Source organism: Clupea harengus, chromosome 1 (assembly GCF_900700415.2).
Source record: "Clupea harengus chromosome 1, Ch_v2.0.2, whole genome shotgun sequence".
Lineage (NCBI taxonomy): Eukaryota > Metazoa > Chordata > Actinopteri > Clupeiformes > Clupeidae > Clupea > Clupea harengus.
This window is the reverse complement of record NC_045152.1, coordinates 27,946,217-27,964,228: the sequence shown is the minus strand read 5'-3', so window position 1 is coordinate 27,964,228 and position 18,012 is coordinate 27,946,217. Positions and strand designations below refer to the sequence as shown.

Here is an 18,012-nt window from a genome sequence, read left to right as displayed (position 1 = left end):
GTCATTTTGTAAACCAACTTGTAATGTTTTGTACTTTCTCCACTTAGATTAGGCTTACTATAAAGTGAAGAAAGGTAAGCCATGGCTTGAACATCCAGCACATTGGCAGGGTAAAATCTGAGACCGTGTTTTTGGTAATTATTTAACTCTTTAGTTTAACCTAAAAATGTATTATTCCAAACTTAAGACATCAATCTATGCACCAGTATATCTTTGTAGCCAACTCGTACAGTGCACATATGCTATTATTATTTACTATTATAATGTACTGTGTCATGTTAGATGGACTTGAGGTCGGAACACAGATTCCTCACTCTGTGGGAAATGGGAGACTTACGGTATGATTTCAGAGCCGGACCGAAGCGCTTGCCCCTGAAGGTTAGTGGTATTGTCAGAATTTTTCATATATGATTAGAATTAGATTCCATGAAACATCAAAAGAGTATAGAGACCACAGGCTTATACAGAAGCTAGTTTAATGGCTCTGAAACTAACTAACTAACCACATCTTACGTATTTATCAGTATGATTTGACTCTCGGAAAGTGCATGCGTGAAGAGTAAACATCCAGAGTAAACATTGCGGTCCGACCATGGTGTAACCCTGCAAAGGTATGCGTTATAACGTCACATGTAATTAATTACCATGTTTTACTGTCATTTGAAATGTGTGAGTTCGGTGAAGTAACGGCTCGTCTCGACGCAATTAACACATTATACGTAATTATTGGTTGAAACATTGCTGAATGTGAGATTGGGACCAATCACCCTAAATTGAAATTTGTTTCCCTAAAATTCAGTTGAGACCTTCAAAGTGTATATCGTTGTTTGTCTTTCTCTCTTCTTGCCTGTATTAAGACATGGACACAGACACCCCAGATGAATTACTCTCAGAGTTCAGAGAGAGGCGTCTAGGTGTTTGGGGTGTCCTGCAGATCACTGCTGGGACAGGATTAGCTGTGTATGCCATGTGGGCTGGGATCCTCATGCCAGGGTTCCGCAAAGTTCCTCTTAGACTGCAGGTAATTCCACGATTTACAACTCAGACACTGAAGGTTTTGTGATAATGAATTTGTTATTATGAATGGATGAGGTGGCTGTCACATTTGTAATTAAATACTGAGCAAAGGCAGTGGTGGAAAGTGACTAAGTACATTTGCTCAAGTACTGTACATAAGTACAATTTTGAGGTAGCCCTACTTTTGCTTTGAGTACTTCCATTTTATGCTACTTTATACTTTTACTCCACTACATTTCAGAGGGAAATATTTAACTTTATACTCCACTACATTTATTTCAAAACTGTAGGTAGGCTACTAGTTAAGATTAAGATTTTACACTATGGATACTATAACAAGCTTTGAAAATACAGTGCATTGTTAAAGATTAAACCAGTGGTTTCTAACCTTTTGGCTTCTGACATCTTACAGAAAGCAATGTGTAGTCGGGATCCCACTTCCCACCAAATACAGATTTTTCACTGTAAACTTCTCACATGGTTTAATTTCAATCAAATGATCCAATATCTCACCAAAAATAATCCAAAAACTGAAAACAGATTTGTGTATAAGTGGTTTGTTTTTTCTGCTTTCCTCTCCCATTAATCATCTCACAACCACTCATATTTATCTGGTGTCCTTGTATATAAAATGTATATAAAGTAGTTCAAACTAGCTCCACATTTTTTTACATTGCCTTATTGGTACTTTTACTTAAGTAAAATATCGTAATCTTCTTCCACCACTGAGCATAGGCCCAACTGTAATTAACTTGTAATGACTCATTGTTACCCTTGCCAGGTGCCTTACTTGCCAGCTAGCAGAACTCAGGTGCGGAATGTCATATCTTTGCTACATGGAAGATCTGGAGCTCTGGCTGACCTTGGCTCTGGAGATGGAAGGATTGTGAGTATGAGATCATCACTTAAGCCTAATTTATGCTTATGTCACCGACACTTTTTAATTTGTATAAATTAAGCTTAAGCGTACATGCATTGAACAGCAACACATAGATATGTTAAGTGTCTTTTGTGTGTGTGTGCATATATGTATGCATTCAGGTGCTGGAAGCATACAAACAGGGGTTTTCTCCTGCTGTCGGCTACGAGTTGAATCCTTGGCTCGTGCGGCTGGCTAACTTTCATGCCTGGAGAGCAGGGTACTATGGGAAGGTATCCTATCGCCAGGAGGATCTATGGAAGGTACATCAATAGCCTCGTGTTAGCTTCCTACAATATTGTATTTGGTCACTGATACTGCAATGTGATTTAGAAGGGTGCTCTGTTTAACACATGTGCTTGTGAAAGCCTTGACAGGTTGACCTCTCCAGGTGTAAGAACGTCACAGTGTTTCTGGCTCCAAGTGTAGTAAGTCCCTTGCTGTTTCTATTGCTTTTTCAAATCCATGTTTTATTGTCTTTCAATCGTTGTGCTTGTGTGTGTATGTTCTCTTATGTCTGGTGTGTTCTTCAGCTCACTCTTCTTCAGGAGAAATTGCTGGCAGAACTTCCTGATGATGCCTTGGTTGTTGCTGGTCGCTTCCCATTCCGTGATTGGACACCATTTCAAGTGGAGGGGGAGGGTGTTGACCGGGCTTGGGCCTATGATATGCAAGCCTTAAGACAACACAACAAGCCAGGAGTGGACATAGACTCTTTACAGTCATAAAGCGGAAGATCAGTCTAGTGTCAGTTTCTTTCTGTAGTCTCTGTAGGCTATATGTGTATAGTCTGTATATAGCCTGTAGACTATATATGTGTGACACGGAACATAAAGTTGGCCCATTGTTAGTATTTTTACCACAGAATTAGGGCAAGAAGAGTTGTGAAATTCTTTTACTAGTTCTCTTTTCTTCTGAGATGAGTCCTCACAGAAGGAGAGAGCAAGAAGAACATTAGCTCCTTAATGAGGTCTTTTGCGGTCATCTGCATGTGCTTAAGATTTTTTTTTTGACTAGTGGTGCATGTGACTCACCACAGTCAGACTTCTGTTGTGGATTTAGTTTTTCTATATATGCTGTCTGCCTGATGTCAGCTCTTTTTATGTTTGTTTTAAAGCATGTTTTATAATGCATTATGTAATTTTATGAGCAGAGAAATATTTGGTTAATATATTTATGAAATCTTATCAGTCTTTTAAAATGAATTGTTTGGGTCTATGTGGTTTTTACAATGAAGATATATTGAGTTTCATTTTAGGATACATGCACTGTTCTAACTTTGACACAACGCATTGCCTGCAACTTCAGGTTAGCCACATCCTCTGAGCTGTGAAAAACGAACAGAAAAATGGGGCACCGTCAAGAATATTTGTACATACAAATATTGAAATGTGAAACGTGGAAAATGAAATGTTATTAAAGGCGTTCTGTTCCATTACTTCAATTGACGTGTTGCCTGGTATATTTGGAGAAAATCCACAGCAAAGCTGCAAGGTGTAGAAACACTTAGAACGAACCATATAGCCTTCTACACGCTCATGTTGCCATGACAATGTCGCACTCCCAGATATTTCACGTCTCAGTTAATTTGGCTTTCCTATTCAATTTATAAAGTGTGAATAATTTGACAGCGGTGCGTTCTCTTGCCACACGTCTCGCTACTGCCGGTTCCATCCGGCCCAAGATTAAGATTTCACTTCCGGTGAGGAGGGGTTGTGAGCTGAGAGAGGAAGCTGCTGTTTTGAGGCCTGCGAAAGCTAATCGAACCTAGCGAATAGCTTACTGCGGAGGCATCAACCCACAGCACCCAGAAACACTGACAGATTTTTCGAAGTACTGCTATCTATTTGCAGGAGAATAGCTGCGAGTGTATGGCGTTTCTGAGTTAGACTGTGTTCTGCTGCATCCGGGCTGCGCTGCAGAGGGTCTTGTTGTCACCCCGACTCAGCCCCGTGTTGCAACAGTATCAACAAGCGACTGTCTTAGCGCAACACTGTATAAAGCGGTGGTACCTTACCTTGTATCGGTAAGCTGTTGTTACAGAAGGTCTCGATCGTGATGCGGAATTTTGGTGTTTGTAGACGCTGAAAGGGCCCTACGCCTCGGACACAGCATGAGACAGTGCCCCAGCTCTCTGTCTATTCAGTAGCCGCAGACACGCAGCAGCGACCGGGCGCTGAACTTCACTGAACCCGGTTATGGTGAGTACCAAAACTGACAAACCTAGATAATATAAAATAGGCTTGTTTGCTAATATACTGAGTGCTGCATCTGATATGGAAATGTTACTGATTGTCTTGTGTGCAGGCCATTTTGTGGCCCGCCGCGCCCCTGTTTGTTATATGGGCAATTTCAAAGATGATAACGGGCAATGTTTAATTGCTGATACAATGCTTTTGTTGAAGCCCTATGATATGGACCCTGGTCTTAATAACAGAATATCACCATGATTACTGACAGGTGTGTTCTGTCACATAAGGGAGCGGGGCTTCTCCTGTAGAAATCGGGTTACTGTACATAACGTTTCTCAGAGTTGAAACGGCTCATGTGTCGGCAACTTAGGTGCAGGAAATGTAATCGATGGCGATTCCGTGTTATCACGTCATGAACCCTGAAGAATGTGCGCTGTTGAGCAATTCACGACGTGTCGTGACTCATTTGAAGAATTTCAGTCTCACGCCAGGCCAGGACAGTTCAGATGTAGGCAGTGTGAACGCGCATGATCTCGCAGACTTGAGCTGCAAACTACCAAACTGTGTTCCTCATTTTAACAATACCTTGCGATTTACTTTAATTAGCCATGATGGGTACCCAAATCATTTGATGACCCCCCCCCCCCCTTCTATCCTTCCCACAGGCAACTGAGGAGACCTCGCTGCGTGCTCTTGAGAGCTTAATGACAGAGTTTTTCCACAGCTGCACTACAAATGAACGAAAGAGAGAGATAGGTAAAGTCATACCTTAACTCTTTGAGATATCATAGAAGGCAGCAACACCCGTTCCTTCTTCACTTATGGTTGAGTGTTGTTATATAGTATTATAGAATTAGATCAAATTGCCATTTTGCAAGTGTTTCAAGCCATTGCCAATCCCTAGAATGTGTAGCACTTTCATATCAAGTATGAGGAAATCACTGGAAAATAATAAATAGCATTACAAATTTTTTTTTGATTGAGTGGCATTTTGCGGACTTTTTTTGGTTCTCAAAATAGTATAGGAGTAGGTTAATCTCAAACCAAGACCGTATAAATGTGTTTTGTATGGATCCTCCCACTTTTCTAAAGAGATTAACGAAATGTAATTGCTCCCCTTACAAGCACAGACAGTCCCACCCCCTCCCCTTGTACCCCTGGTCTTGTCTGGATATTTGACTGTTACACTTGTAATCCCATCCAGTGTCTGAAGGACTGATATTTAAGATATTTATCAGAATCACACACACACACACTAATATACACCCACACACTAATACACGCAACACACACACTAATATATACACAAACACACACACACACTAATATCTGCACACACACACACACACACTAATATACACACATTGCCTCTTTAGTATCACACTGCATAGTTTAGTCTCTGAACCTGCTCTCATTCTTTGTTTGTTTTTTTGCAGAGGAGTTGCTTAATACCTTCGCATCACAGGCGGGCTCATGGAGGCACTGCCTGTACTTTCTGTCCAACAGCAGGAATGAATATGTCATGATGTACAGCCTTACTGTGTTTGAGGTTGGTATATTCTCTCGCATAGCCTCTATACATTTACGTCCACACATGGCCCTCACTACCCATCATGCATGTTTCACTTGTAGGTTTCCTGTGTTGAATTTGAAGAGACCCAAGATTATAATAACACACGATCTACTGATAATTGGTTTCACAGATGAAACAGATGCTCATACATTGATTTCACTTCACACTTGACACTGACATTGATCATAGAGTGTCTGGTAGTTCTGCACATACTGACTCCTTTTCAGATTGTGGGACTCTGTCTGGCAGCTTGTGTCTCCGGCAGCTGAGAATAGATATGTAAATTCATTTATTTAAACAGGAGAACCTAACTGAGAACCAAGCTCTCTCTCTTTTTTTTTTTCAACAGTACAGTGTCTAGTCCTGATCTGAAGACAAAACATAATAGGCATAGGGTTAAAAATAAATTGGGTTAGGTGTTTTTTTTACCCATATGTAATAATCAGAATGACAGAAGGTTTGAGCTGATTTACCATTGGATGTCGTTTCTGTACATGCTGTCTCACTTTTCTGAATATTCATTTTTTGCACAACTGGGACGGAAGCCTGATCTGTAATAGACATTTATACATTTATAGTTCCCGAGAACGATGATATGCACACGCATGGGTGGTTTATGCTGATTGGCTGGTCGTGTTTTGAGTGCACTCTCAATGGGTCTCCTACAGAACCTGGTGAACAAGATGTGGGTTGGAGTGGCCAGTGAAGAGAAGGCTGAGCTTCGGAGTTGTCTTCCCAAGTTGCTTCTCTCCCAGCATGCAGTTCTGCCGTTCTTCATCAGAAATAAATTGTGTAAAGTCATTGTGGACATTGGCCGGCAAGACTGGCCCATGTTCTACCATGACTTCTTCAGCAACACTTTACAGGTATGTACAATAAGCCTTGGCCCACTTTTAGTCTACATGTGACATGATATTGGTCTCACAGCAATGTTTGTTTATGAAAGTCTTACCATTACACATCAAATATATTTATTTGAATTAACACTTAATGAACCAATAGGTTTTAGGTAGCCTAAATGTTAGTGTTTGTCAACTAAGCACAACAACTGAAAGTCATGTCTTGCAAAAGTGGGTGTTTTTGTTGATATGTTTGTGGATGTCATCATTTTAGTGAAGCAAAGACCGCAGAGTCTTTTTTATGTAGTGAGGTTAAGTCGGCGTCAGACCAGCTCTGTGCAGCTCTGGGCCTCAGCATTAAAGAGCATATATGAATGTTCAAAGGTTTGTATTTGTAATGTTTTGTTTTATTTAAAAAAAAAATGTTTTTTTTTACATGAGATGCATTTAGAAAACCTCTCAGTCCCTCTGTGTTTCTCCCACTTCGCTTCCTCGTTGTGTCTTCCTGGTGTTACAGCCGGAGGGTACAGCAGGCTAAGCCTGAAGTCACTATAACTAGTGGAGCGTGGTCGAAGTGCACTGCCCTGGAAATGGAAAATATTTCCCACATAGAGTACTGGTCAGAGTGTCACATCAGTTTAGTTTCAGTGTCGTGATAGGTGGCTAAGAAATTCATAGACAACACTAAAGACTTTGAGAAGCAGAAGTAAGGGGCGCTTATGGCTTGTAGAGGCAGGGTATTTCAGTGTTCATATTTCAGTGTTGACCTTTAAAACCAGTTACAAGCTCAAGGCAGTTCTGTCGGAAGTACTGGCAAGACATCCTACCCTATTACTCTGCCAGTGTTGGTGAGCTCTTAATTATACCACAGTCTTTCCTAATGCTAATGTGCAGATCTGTCGATTTTGTTGTGAAGTGCTACATCTGCATTATTCTGTATTCTATTCTTAGTCTATGGCAGGCATCCTGCCTCAGTGTTTTCATCCTAATCTGACATACAGGCTTATGTATTCAAAATCCCCTGGAGGGCTTGATTAGAGTGTCACATTCATTTTCTTTGGCAGTGTCAGGTATACTGCTACACATTGATTAGGGTGCATACCTTGTTGAAACTCTACCGGGAAATGACTCGTGTACAGATTCTTGGCTCGAATAAATGCATGGCCGTACTTTATTGGGTAACACTCAACACGCATTTTGAAAAGTAAATTCACATTGCAGACATTAAATGCATGCATGTTTAAATGGAGGCACAGAGGATCAGAGGAGAGAAATAGTTGTAATAATAATAATAATTGTGTTGGTTATGTTACTCCTGATGTCTGTTTTGCCACTTCATCAACTGACCAGTTGACCATTCGAAGCTCTAGGGTTTCTTCAGTAGTTTGCTGCAATTGTAATCTGTGATTGTCTGATACATCATTTGAACTGTGCACAAAGTATGACTTCCCTGTAATAGCATTGGTGACATGCATATGGCATTATGCATCCATACTGTCAGTGGGTGAAATGTATTCACACTCACTTTGCGTGTCTGTCTGTGTGTGTTTGTGTGCTCGGTAGCTGGTGCAAACCCCTTCCATGGCTTCCTTGGGTCTGGTGTTACTGAAGATGACATCTGAAGAGCTGGTGTGCCCTCGAGAGGACCTTAATGTCGCCAGGAAAGACGAACTCCGCAAACTCCTGCTGGACCAGGTCCCAACCGTACTCAACCTGTTGACCGGTGAGGCAAAACACACACACACACACACACTTCCACACACACACACTTCCACACACACACACTTCCACACACACACGCTTCCACACACACACGCTTCCACACACACACGCTTCCACACACACACACACACACAGACGTGCGCACACGCACACAGACACACAGACACACAGACACACAGACACACAGACACACAGACACACAGACACACAGACACACAGACACACAGACACACAGACACACAGACACACAGACACACAGACACACAGACACACAGACAGACTTCCACACTGACACACAGCTCTCACACAATCTCTTGTGTAGTTCCGGTTTGGTTGATAATGATGAGTGAAACTTTCCGCAGGTATCCTGGAGACGGTCTGGGAGAAGCACAGTGGATCTGCAACCACGCCCCCTCCTTCCCCCACATCCGGTGAAAGTAGTGAGTTGTGACTGAGAAACAGTGTTTTTGTAAAAACTGATAAATGGTCTCTTGCACACTGCGAATGGCCATGAGTGGTTACCATGCCAAGACCATGGAAAAGTTTTAATGATACCAATGTTTGGCTTTGAATGTGGGCTCATGTAGGGACACATACCCAGCTAATGTGATTAGACCTAAGTCTTTCTCTTCTGGTGTGCAGCTTTGATCTTGGGCTCGGAGAGCGGCGCCCTGTGCTCCCTGGCTCTGGAATGTCTTGCGCACCTCTTCAGCTGGATCCCCCTCTCCTCCTCCATCACCCCTGCCCTCCTCGCCTCCATCTTCCACTTCGCCCGCTTCGGCTGCCAGCTGTCCACCAAGACCAAGTCGGCACCCACTTCCAACGGGGACACCTCCACCAACCCGCTCCCAGCCAATGGTGGCACGGGGCTGTCGCGAGCAGGGCAGCCGGTCGGCCAGTTGGAGAGGGCGCGATTGGGGGTCCTAGCGATGAGCTGCATCAACGAGCTCATGTGCAAAAACTGTGTTCCTCTGGACTTTGAGGAGTTCCTGCTGCGGATATCCCACCAAACCTTTTACCTGCTGCAAAAACTCACACAAACCAACTCGCACAGCAACAGCAACACCCACACGCACACAGTTAAGAGCCGGCTTCAAGAACTGGACGAGAGGTATGGCTCTGAGCTTTGACCTCTTCTTCGCTGGCTCAGCAAATGCAGGCACAAACACACACACACACACACACACACACACACATATAATGCAACTGTCCCTTGTTACATGCTCATTCTTGCTTTCTTTTTTCAGCTATTTGGAGAAGTTCACAGACTTCCTGCGGTTGTTTGTTAGTGTTCATCTGAGACGGATTGAGTCCAATGCTCAGTTCCCCCTGGTCGAGTTTTTAGGCCTTCTTTTCAAGTACACTTTTAATCAGGTAGCCAACTACACCCTGTCGCACCAAAAAGTCCTAGATTGCATTACATGCTTTTGCACGTGGCCCTTGCTTTACTGCCCACTGTTTTTCAGCCAACCCATGAAGGTTATCTGTCTTGTCTGGACATCTGGAGTATCTTCCTGGATTACATGACCACCAAAATCAGGAGCCGTCTGGCTGACAGTGACAGTGTTTTAAACAGGTAACGTGTGCGTGTGCGCGTTTCAAAAGGGTAGATCGCTAACAAACTAATTTGATACTGGTGTAGAAGATGGGGTGGAATATGTGTCCTCCTATGCCTTGTTGCTTTAACTATACAACTTGCCAGAGGTGAGCTAACCATGACGTGCTGAGTTCAGATAGTTGGTAAATCAACCTGCCCAACCCTGTAGGTAGGTCAAGAAAGAAAGACCTGTGTGTGTCTGAGACTTCCGAGGCCTAATAATCCAAGCTGCTGCTAAAAGAAATCCACTTGAAGCATCTTTGCTAACCTGTATGACTGCAGCCATTGTTGTTTCTGGATTGTACACGTCTGCATTTCCTCTTTGTCATGACTTAACCCGCTCCTCAAAGTTCACTGATCTCAGTTGAGAGATGCCAGACTACAGCAAACCCTGAGCAGACTACATGAGCTAGCAGGGCCAACAAAACATGCAGTTTTCTCTGGAACAAAAAGCTCTGGATGTGTTTCATGTGTACCACCTAAAATATCTCAGCTAAAAAGCTCTATTTCAATATACTGACTTTGAGATGGGGAAAGAGAAAAGCACAGCTAACATATCCCTGTGTGAAAACAGGAAGTCAGTGAAAGCCACTTCATAGACTAGAGACAACATTGTTTCATGTGCATATTACTCTTTCAGTTTCATGCCTTGCATCCATACTGTAATCGCAGAGATGAATCAAAGATTAGTCAATTTTAAGCTGTTGATTTGTTTGCCATGTTAAAAAAACCTCCCTCTGATTCTGTTTCTGTATATTCTGTACTGTTGTCTGGTGTTGATGTTGTTTAGGTACAAAGATGCTCTGGTGCTGCTGCTCAGGGAAGTGTTGAACAGAATCCAGTTCAGATCGAACCAGAGCCAACTGGAGGAGCTTGATGACGAGACTCTGGATGATGATGTAAGTAGCATCATCAGGAATAGAATTAGTTTTCATTCGATGGAGAGCCACATGCGATAGACATGAAGTTGCTTTTCATTGAGATGGCACTCACTTTGATCCTCTTTGTGCTTTGATCTGCGGCTTTGAAACCTGTTCTCTGTTTTTGAACTGAATGTCTGGCGCCATAGAAACAGACAGAGTGGCAACGGTACTTGCGTCAGAGTTTGGAGGTGGTCGCCAAGGTGATGGAGCTACTTCCCTCTCAGACTTTCTCCACTCTGGTGAGCTCTCATCCTCAGCACATCATACGTGTGTATTGTGTCTCAGTGTATGCTTTAGTCGATGTCTTTACATTTAATCGAAGTTCCGGTGTGTTTCTGTTTTGTCTGACATTTAGACAATAACATGAATATAATAAGGAAACACTTCTCGTCTGGTATTTGTGTCTATATTGTTAAAAATCCTGCCTTACTTCACGTCTCTTGAGAGCGCAATGATGGCATTGTTGTAATGCTGTCATGTACTTCTGGGATGACCCTAATACATAACTTTCAATTTGCTGTCACTGTTTTACTGACATGTAAATTAATACATTTGTATTTGTTATCTCTAACTGTTTTGTGGACAGTTCCCAGTGCTTCAAGAAGATCTAGATATCTACCTTGGTCTGCAGCAGTTCATTGTGACATCGGGATCAAGTGAGCTACAACCCTTACAGTGTCATTTAACTGTTCTCTTTTCTTAGCTGTGTATTTGTGTGGCCGATGAGAGTGTGTGTTTGTGTGTGTGAGATCACTGATTTGCATCTGTACTGTTGATTGGTGTTGATATGTTTTTTACTGCGTATGGTTCATTTTCTATGTACTCTTTATTGCTATTGTATATGCCCTTTCTGCATTCATGTCTGTGTCATTTGCATGTGTGGTCAGAAAATGCCTGTTGGTGTGTATATAATGTGTGTGTATATAATGTGTGTGTGTGTTGCTTGCAGGTCGGCGGTTGAACATCACGGCGGAGGCAGACTGCAGGAAGCTACACTGTGCCCTGCGGGACCTCAGCTCTCTGCTGCAAGCCGTCGGACGCCTCGCCGAGTTCTTCACCGGAGATGTTTTTACTGGGCGCTTCTCCGATGCCCTAGCCATTGTACAGAGGTGGGTGATCTACACCGTGGGTCCAGAGCGATTATTTCTTGTCATATGACAAGTTGTGACAACACCACTCCTTAGTACATGAAAGATTTCCAATGATGCTTTACAAAGTGTAATCATAAATGCTATGGTAATGAGAAATAAAAAAAAAACAGGTTTTTTTTGTTGTCCAATGAGAATTTGAGTGTTGATGTCTGTCCTCATAGGCTGGTGGAGGTCACATGTTATGGTTCTCAGATCAGCTTGTATGATGTGGAGACAGCGGTTCCCTCTGTTTTAAAACCAGACCTCATAGATGTGTAAGTAACTCTCATGAGCTCTCGCACTCACACAAGTCATCAGGTATTCACATACCTTCTTGTACCTGTGCCTACATGCATAAACACTCAATACCACCATGACCCACACTGAATCTTGTGTGTGTGTTTGCTTCCTTATAGCCATGCCGAGTCCTTGGCAGCTTTGCAGGCCTACTCCCATTGGCTGGCTCAGTTCTGCAGTGAGGTGCAGCGACAGCAGGACCAAACGAGATTTGTCAACCTGATCACATCCAGCATGGCCGCCACCACGCCCCTTATCAGTGCCAAGGTAATGCCCTATCAATTTCTACACTCACTATTATTGACCACTTCAATAATCTGACTTCTAGATTTACCCAGCTTGTCCCATAGGGGGTGCTGTAGCATAGATAATAGATTTTCTTTCATTAAGTCATTTATTTGAGTAAGTTTCAGAGTGTCTGGAGATGCCCATCAACTTCCTCATATTTTTAGGTGCCAGGCAAGCTTTTGCTATCGGCATGCCATCTCCTTGTCTCCATGGCAACCACGGTACGGCCGGTGTTCTTGGTGTCGTTGCCAGCAGTGCAGAACGTCTTCAACCTGATCACTGAGAACCACAACCACCAGCTGACCCATGAGGTAGGCCTGTGTGTGCATCTGTCACACTCAAATATGACAGACATGGTTGATATTATTTGAATAGTTAGTTATATGGATGTAAATACTGCCTTCTCTATTTTAAGTTGTCATTAGTACATGCAAAATGAATATTAAATATCAAAGATCACTATTTAATTAACCAATATTTAAGCATAAGTGAATGGAATTGATTTTGTCAAGGGCAATACATTCTAAGCAATTATGGAAGGGTGCTTCTGTTAACAGTTCTTTTAAAAGAGCTGGTTTTGTAGTGATGGGAGACATATCTCTTATATACGTACATCTGTGTGTGTGTGTGTTTCTTGCCCAGGCCCACGTGCTGGTGTGCAGAGCGCTCTCCAACATGCTGCTGCTGCCGTGGCCGTGCCTGCCGGAGTCGGAGCAGCAGTGGCCCAGCCGCTCGTCCAATCACGCCCGCCTGGTCAGCACGCTCACGCAGCAGTACCGCCTCCTGCCCCGCCCGCCAGCCTACCACCCCAACAGTAAGCCCAGCAGCGGAGAACACTCCCACAGCCACACACTGCCCTCTCTCCGCCTCTGTCTAATGCTTGCCTACACACACACACACACACACACACACACACACACACACACACACACACACACACACACACACACACACACACACACACACACACACACTTATTGCATATTTATATATGGGGCCCTTAGATGGCTGAATCCTATCCTCTCTTTCTCTGTCACCCCAAACTCTTGTGAGTGTTACAATCTTTGTTCCTCTATTTCCCCCTCTCTCACAGACAAAGCAGTCATGCAGCAGACCCTGTCAGTATTAAGAGACCTAGTCGAAAGTATTTCTGGGGAGTCCACAAAGTCACGGCAGATCTGCTACCAGAGTCTGCAGGAATCCGTGCAGGTCTCCCTGGCGCTGTTTCCCCAGTACATCCAGCAACCAGGTCAGAAGCACGTCCACACCCTTTCAAAACAGCTGCTCATCTGTCAATCATTTCAGCGTCGGCCTGAAAGATAAAGAATTCCTCTTCTGTTTTGTGGGAATACAACATCTTTTTTTCTGTCAAGTGGCCACAGCCATTGTCAGCAGGAGAGCCTGATCCTTTGCAGTTCTGGGTTTTTAAGCATGTTTGGTAATAGAGACTCATCGAGGTTCATAGGGGCATTGGTGGAAGGAGCCAAAGTAAAGGAGTGGGGAAATAAGCAGCACAGGCTTATGGGTCAGAGATGTTTGTTTTGCCACATCAGCAGCCTGCATGCATATTGATCGTGTCCTAATGTTCCATATCCTAGTCTAAAACTAGAGATGTTCAGTACCATCCGTTTTGGTCCTCTACTAATCTCATACAGCCTAGAGATGCTGCTGTTCACTCAGCTTCTCTTCATTTGAACAGTCATACTGATTTGTGTCTCCTTCTCCCTCTGTCCCCTCAGACATCACGGATGAGATGCTGAGTTTCTTCCTCACGCTCTTCCAGGCGCTGCGTGTGCAGATGGGGGTGGCCTTTACGGAGCAGATCATACAGACCTTCCTCAACATGTTCACAAGGTTATACACGCACTCTCTCACATGCACAGTTTTATTTAGATTCTAATTAGGTCAGCAAACTAATTGACCACTTGGTGTATGACATGAAATGATGGAGACCTCCAGTACTCTGTGTCTCTATGGTTACTTCATGAAAGAATGATTGTCTTTTGATTGAGTTGTGGGGTTTGAAGCACAATGTAAGTATTTGCAATACAGAGTCACACTCTTAGATAATACTGACACAAATGTCAGTGTTGCATTAAATTGGTTGGAGCGTGACTGACGACTGAAAGGGGTCACATGTCACTGCAAGGGAAATAACGTGATTCGTCTGGCTTTCCTGACATGACGGGAGCTGTGCCTTGATTAGGTTTGTTTTGTCATGTGACTCAGGGAGCTGAGTCTTGATTTGGTTTGTTTTGTCATGTGACTCAGGGACCAGCTGGCCATCAGCATCCTGCAGGAAGGCAGCGCTGGATCAAAAGTGGTCCAGAAGTTTCTTAAGATTTTACAGGTATAAACCACACATAACTGGTTTTACAGGTATAAACCACACATACCTGATTTTCGCAAGCCATTAATATTATATAATCTCATCACCTTAATGTAGTTCATTATGTAGTTATGTAGCATGTCTCATGTACATGAGGTTTATTATTGTGTTTCCCTGCAGGTGGTGGTTCAAGAGCCTGGACAGACGTTCAAACCACTGCTGCCCAGCATTCTCAGCCTTTGCATGGAGCAGGTCTATCCTATTGTGGCAGAGGTGAGACCTGTCCACACAGTAAACACAAAACAAACAAAACAACACACAAGCTGTTCACATCAAACAAACAGTGTGTGTGTGTGTGTGTGTCTGTGTCTGTGTGTGTCTGTCTGTCTGTGTGTGTATGTGTGTGTGTGTTGGCTGGGGGTGTTAGTCCACAATATCATTGGGTTTTTTTTAATGCATTTTGTACCCTGTACATTTCATTGAAATTAAATTGTGTGTGTTTTTGGTTTTGCAGCGCTCCTGCCCAGATGTGAAGGCAGAGATGTTTGAGCTGCTGTTCCAGATTCTCCATCAGAACTGGAGGTTCTTCTTCAAGAGCTCCGTCCTGAGCAGTGTGCAGCGTGGCGGAGCCAGCGAGCAGATGGAGAACGAGGCCCAGTTCACCGCTGCCATGCAGGTACACCACACACTTTGCCTGTAGCTGCTGCTCCATCCAACTCAGTCACATATTTTAAACACATTCGGAATTTGGCTAAAGAAAATGCAAGTCTGTGCGCGTTTCCATCTGCTCTGGACACTCTTCTCATCAAGGGAGGAGTTCGGAACAGCTGTGGGATCAAAACGTTAGTTTGTCAGGGCAACGTTTATGGAAACGTCTAATATAATTGCAGCAATTGTGAATTAATGTCTATAAACCCATTTCCATCAACCTTTGTCGCATTATACCCTATGCTAATAATGAGTTAATCCACCCCCCTCCAGCCAATCAAAATTATTAAATTTAGCATTAGAAGAATTTCAAATGTTTCCAGTCCGGATGTCTTATTCCAATGGTCAAAATGCACATTAAGAAGTTGGATGAAAACCTAACTTATTTCTGAATGGTTACCCTCCAACTGAATGACCCATATGGTGTGTAAACAGACAGGTGCAGTCATTCGGTGTGACAGTAGATTTGTGGGCATGTAACACTTCTATAAAGTGTGTCTATCCCAGTAAGTGAGCTTCAAGCATATTATTCTTTGTTGAAGCGGTGTAGGCTATGTTGTCATGACTACTGCTAACTTGGACTTATTCAGGTGCCCAATATTTAGCCTTGTGTTGCTTTGGAAGTTGCATACCAAAGTACTAATTGCTATGTCTGTACTACAGATAGTACATCCTGCTAATTTGCAATCAACCCTACATGTGTGTGTGTTTTGCAATAGTGATAAAATTACTTCAAAGTTCAAGCGATGTGTCCTGATATCTTCTGATCGATTCTCTACATAATAGATTCTCCACATGAATGTCCATGGCAACAGTGCTGTTTAAAGATTGTTTTTCAGTAGTTTGCTGGATTTACTTATATGTTTTAATTTGCTTTGTGTTTTGGTAGGCTTTGGGCCAATCCTTCCTGCAGCCAGATATCCACATCTTTAAGCAGAATCTGAGTTATCTGGAGATTCTCAACACCAAGCACAAACTATACCACAAGGTCAGTGTTGGTCATCAGAAACACACACTTTCCATGAAAAGAAAATGTGTCTTGCTGTTGAATCATGAGCACGTTTAAATGACCTAAACTAAAACTCATTCTTTCATGTTTTGTGTGTGTGTCTGTGCGTGTTTGCGTGCCGACTTTCCAGAAGCTGTTCCAGAGCTCCATGCTGTTCCATTTCATCAACGTGCTGCTTCAGGTACTCCTGCACAAGAGCCACGACCTGCTGCAGGACGACATCACCGTGGCCGTCTACAACATGGCCGCCGTCAACTTCCACAATTTCTACTCCTCCTTCCTGCCTGAGTTCCTGAACGGTTGCGAGGGCCTTGACCCCCACCAGCGTGCCACCCTCGCCCGCAACTTCACTCCTGAGAGGGTAAGAGATTATGACTAACAACATGTCTGTTGTGATATGGCAGGTACTTGACTGGTAATGGGAACTGAGAGAAGTGTGTGTGTGTGTGCGTGTGCGTGATAGAGAAAAATAAATGTGAGTGTTGGTGTGCTGTGTCAACTTTTTGTTGCCATTTCACAAAGGTCACTCTGTAGAATGGTGACACAGGGATATCAATAGGGATTAGTTTACCTTGAAACGGACAAGCCAATCTTTTTCGTTCTGAGGGTTTCTAAACGACGCTTTATGGAGCTTGAGGGCCTTGTCTGGCCTGTCACTAAGCTAGTGCTGTGTTAAGTCCTCTGTACTTTTCTATTAATCAACTGTTTGTCCTTGCAGGATTTGCCATCATTCACACAAAGTGTCTACCGGCTGGTGAATGACCTGCGTTATTACAGACTGTGTAATGGAAGCCTGCCACCTGGCACGCTGAAGCTATAGCAACACGCCCCCACCCACGCCACTGAAACTATAGCAACAGCTTGCATAGACTCTTGCATAGACTCTGCCTTAAATGTGGCCAAGCCCCTCCCACAGCCCAGCCCCTCCTAGTGAGCTCAGCACAGAGGCGGACCAAGAGGAGGAGCTGTCTGGGGAGGGTGTGTCCAAAGAGGGCGTGTCTGGACTGTTCTTATTTGTGAGCCACACCCCTTTTGCTGCAGGGGATTATTTGATATAGATTTTATTTGTCTCTTGTTTTTCACATGTTGCCAATGATCATGTGGCCAAAGCCCAATGACTCTTTGCTGCCGCAAGCTGGACTGGTGTGTTGCTGTGAGACGCGGACTGATATGGTTCTAGTTGTGGTTCCAGTCCTCTGTTGTGTGATGTGTGGACTGACGCAGGCTCCATGAGGTGTTTGGGGGCTGAGCCATGTTTTTTAATTTTCAGATATCATTTCACTTCATCTCCATGGAGACGGACTCACATGCTTACATATCATTCCATTCCTGACACGTCAGGAGAAATAGGCCCAAATAAAGTTTTTCTTTTTTAAAAGTTGCAAGATTCTTGTGTGTTCACTATGTATGTGTGTATGTAGGATCTTAGAAGGCAGAATGTTGAAGTATATATTTTGTTAATATTTTAA

At 43.4% G+C, this 18,012-nt stretch overlaps 2 protein-coding genes across 3 annotated transcripts; both read left to right on the top strand.

The window, feature by feature from the left end:
• The first annotated feature begins 92 nt into the window (after nt 1-92).
• Nucleotides 93-3,374, top strand: antkmt (adenine nucleotide translocase lysine methyltransferase). Of its 2 annotated transcripts, XM_012821513.3 has the most exons (7): nt 93-378; nt 525-611; nt 858-1,021; nt 1,799-1,903; nt 2,059-2,199; nt 2,314-2,364; nt 2,470-3,374. In XM_012821513.3, the coding sequence occupies exons 3-7, from the start codon at nt 860-862 to the stop codon at nt 2,662-2,664; spliced, it is 654 nt and encodes a 217-aa protein (XP_012676967.1). In that variant the 5' UTR covers nt 93-378; nt 525-611; nt 858-859; the 3' UTR covers nt 2,665-3,374. The 2 variants fall into 2 exon arrangements, with proteins under 2 accessions (XP_012676967.1, XP_012676968.1); XM_012821514.3 differs by lacking the exon at nt 525-611.
• Nucleotides 3,375-3,544: 170 nt separating this feature from the next.
• On the top strand, nt 3,545-17,924 carry xpo6 (exportin 6). Its single transcript, XM_012821526.3, has 26 exons — nt 3,545-3,638; nt 4,018-4,137; nt 4,794-4,884; nt 5,565-5,677; nt 6,370-6,567; nt 8,104-8,263; nt 8,625-8,702; nt 8,905-9,373; nt 9,510-9,636; nt 9,729-9,838; nt 10,650-10,758; nt 10,929-11,021; nt 11,369-11,438; nt 11,732-11,891; nt 12,095-12,187; nt 12,329-12,476; nt 12,662-12,808; nt 13,140-13,311; nt 13,591-13,746; nt 14,237-14,351; nt 14,769-14,847; nt 15,007-15,099; nt 15,341-15,502; nt 16,424-16,522; nt 16,674-16,904; nt 17,262-17,924. The coding sequence occupies exons 2-26, from the start codon at nt 4,135-4,137 to the stop codon at nt 17,361-17,363; spliced, it is 3,378 nt and encodes a 1,125-aa protein (XP_012676980.1). The 5' UTR covers nt 3,545-3,638; nt 4,018-4,134; the 3' UTR covers nt 17,364-17,924.
• The last annotated feature ends 88 nt before the right edge of the window (nt 17,925-18,012 follow it).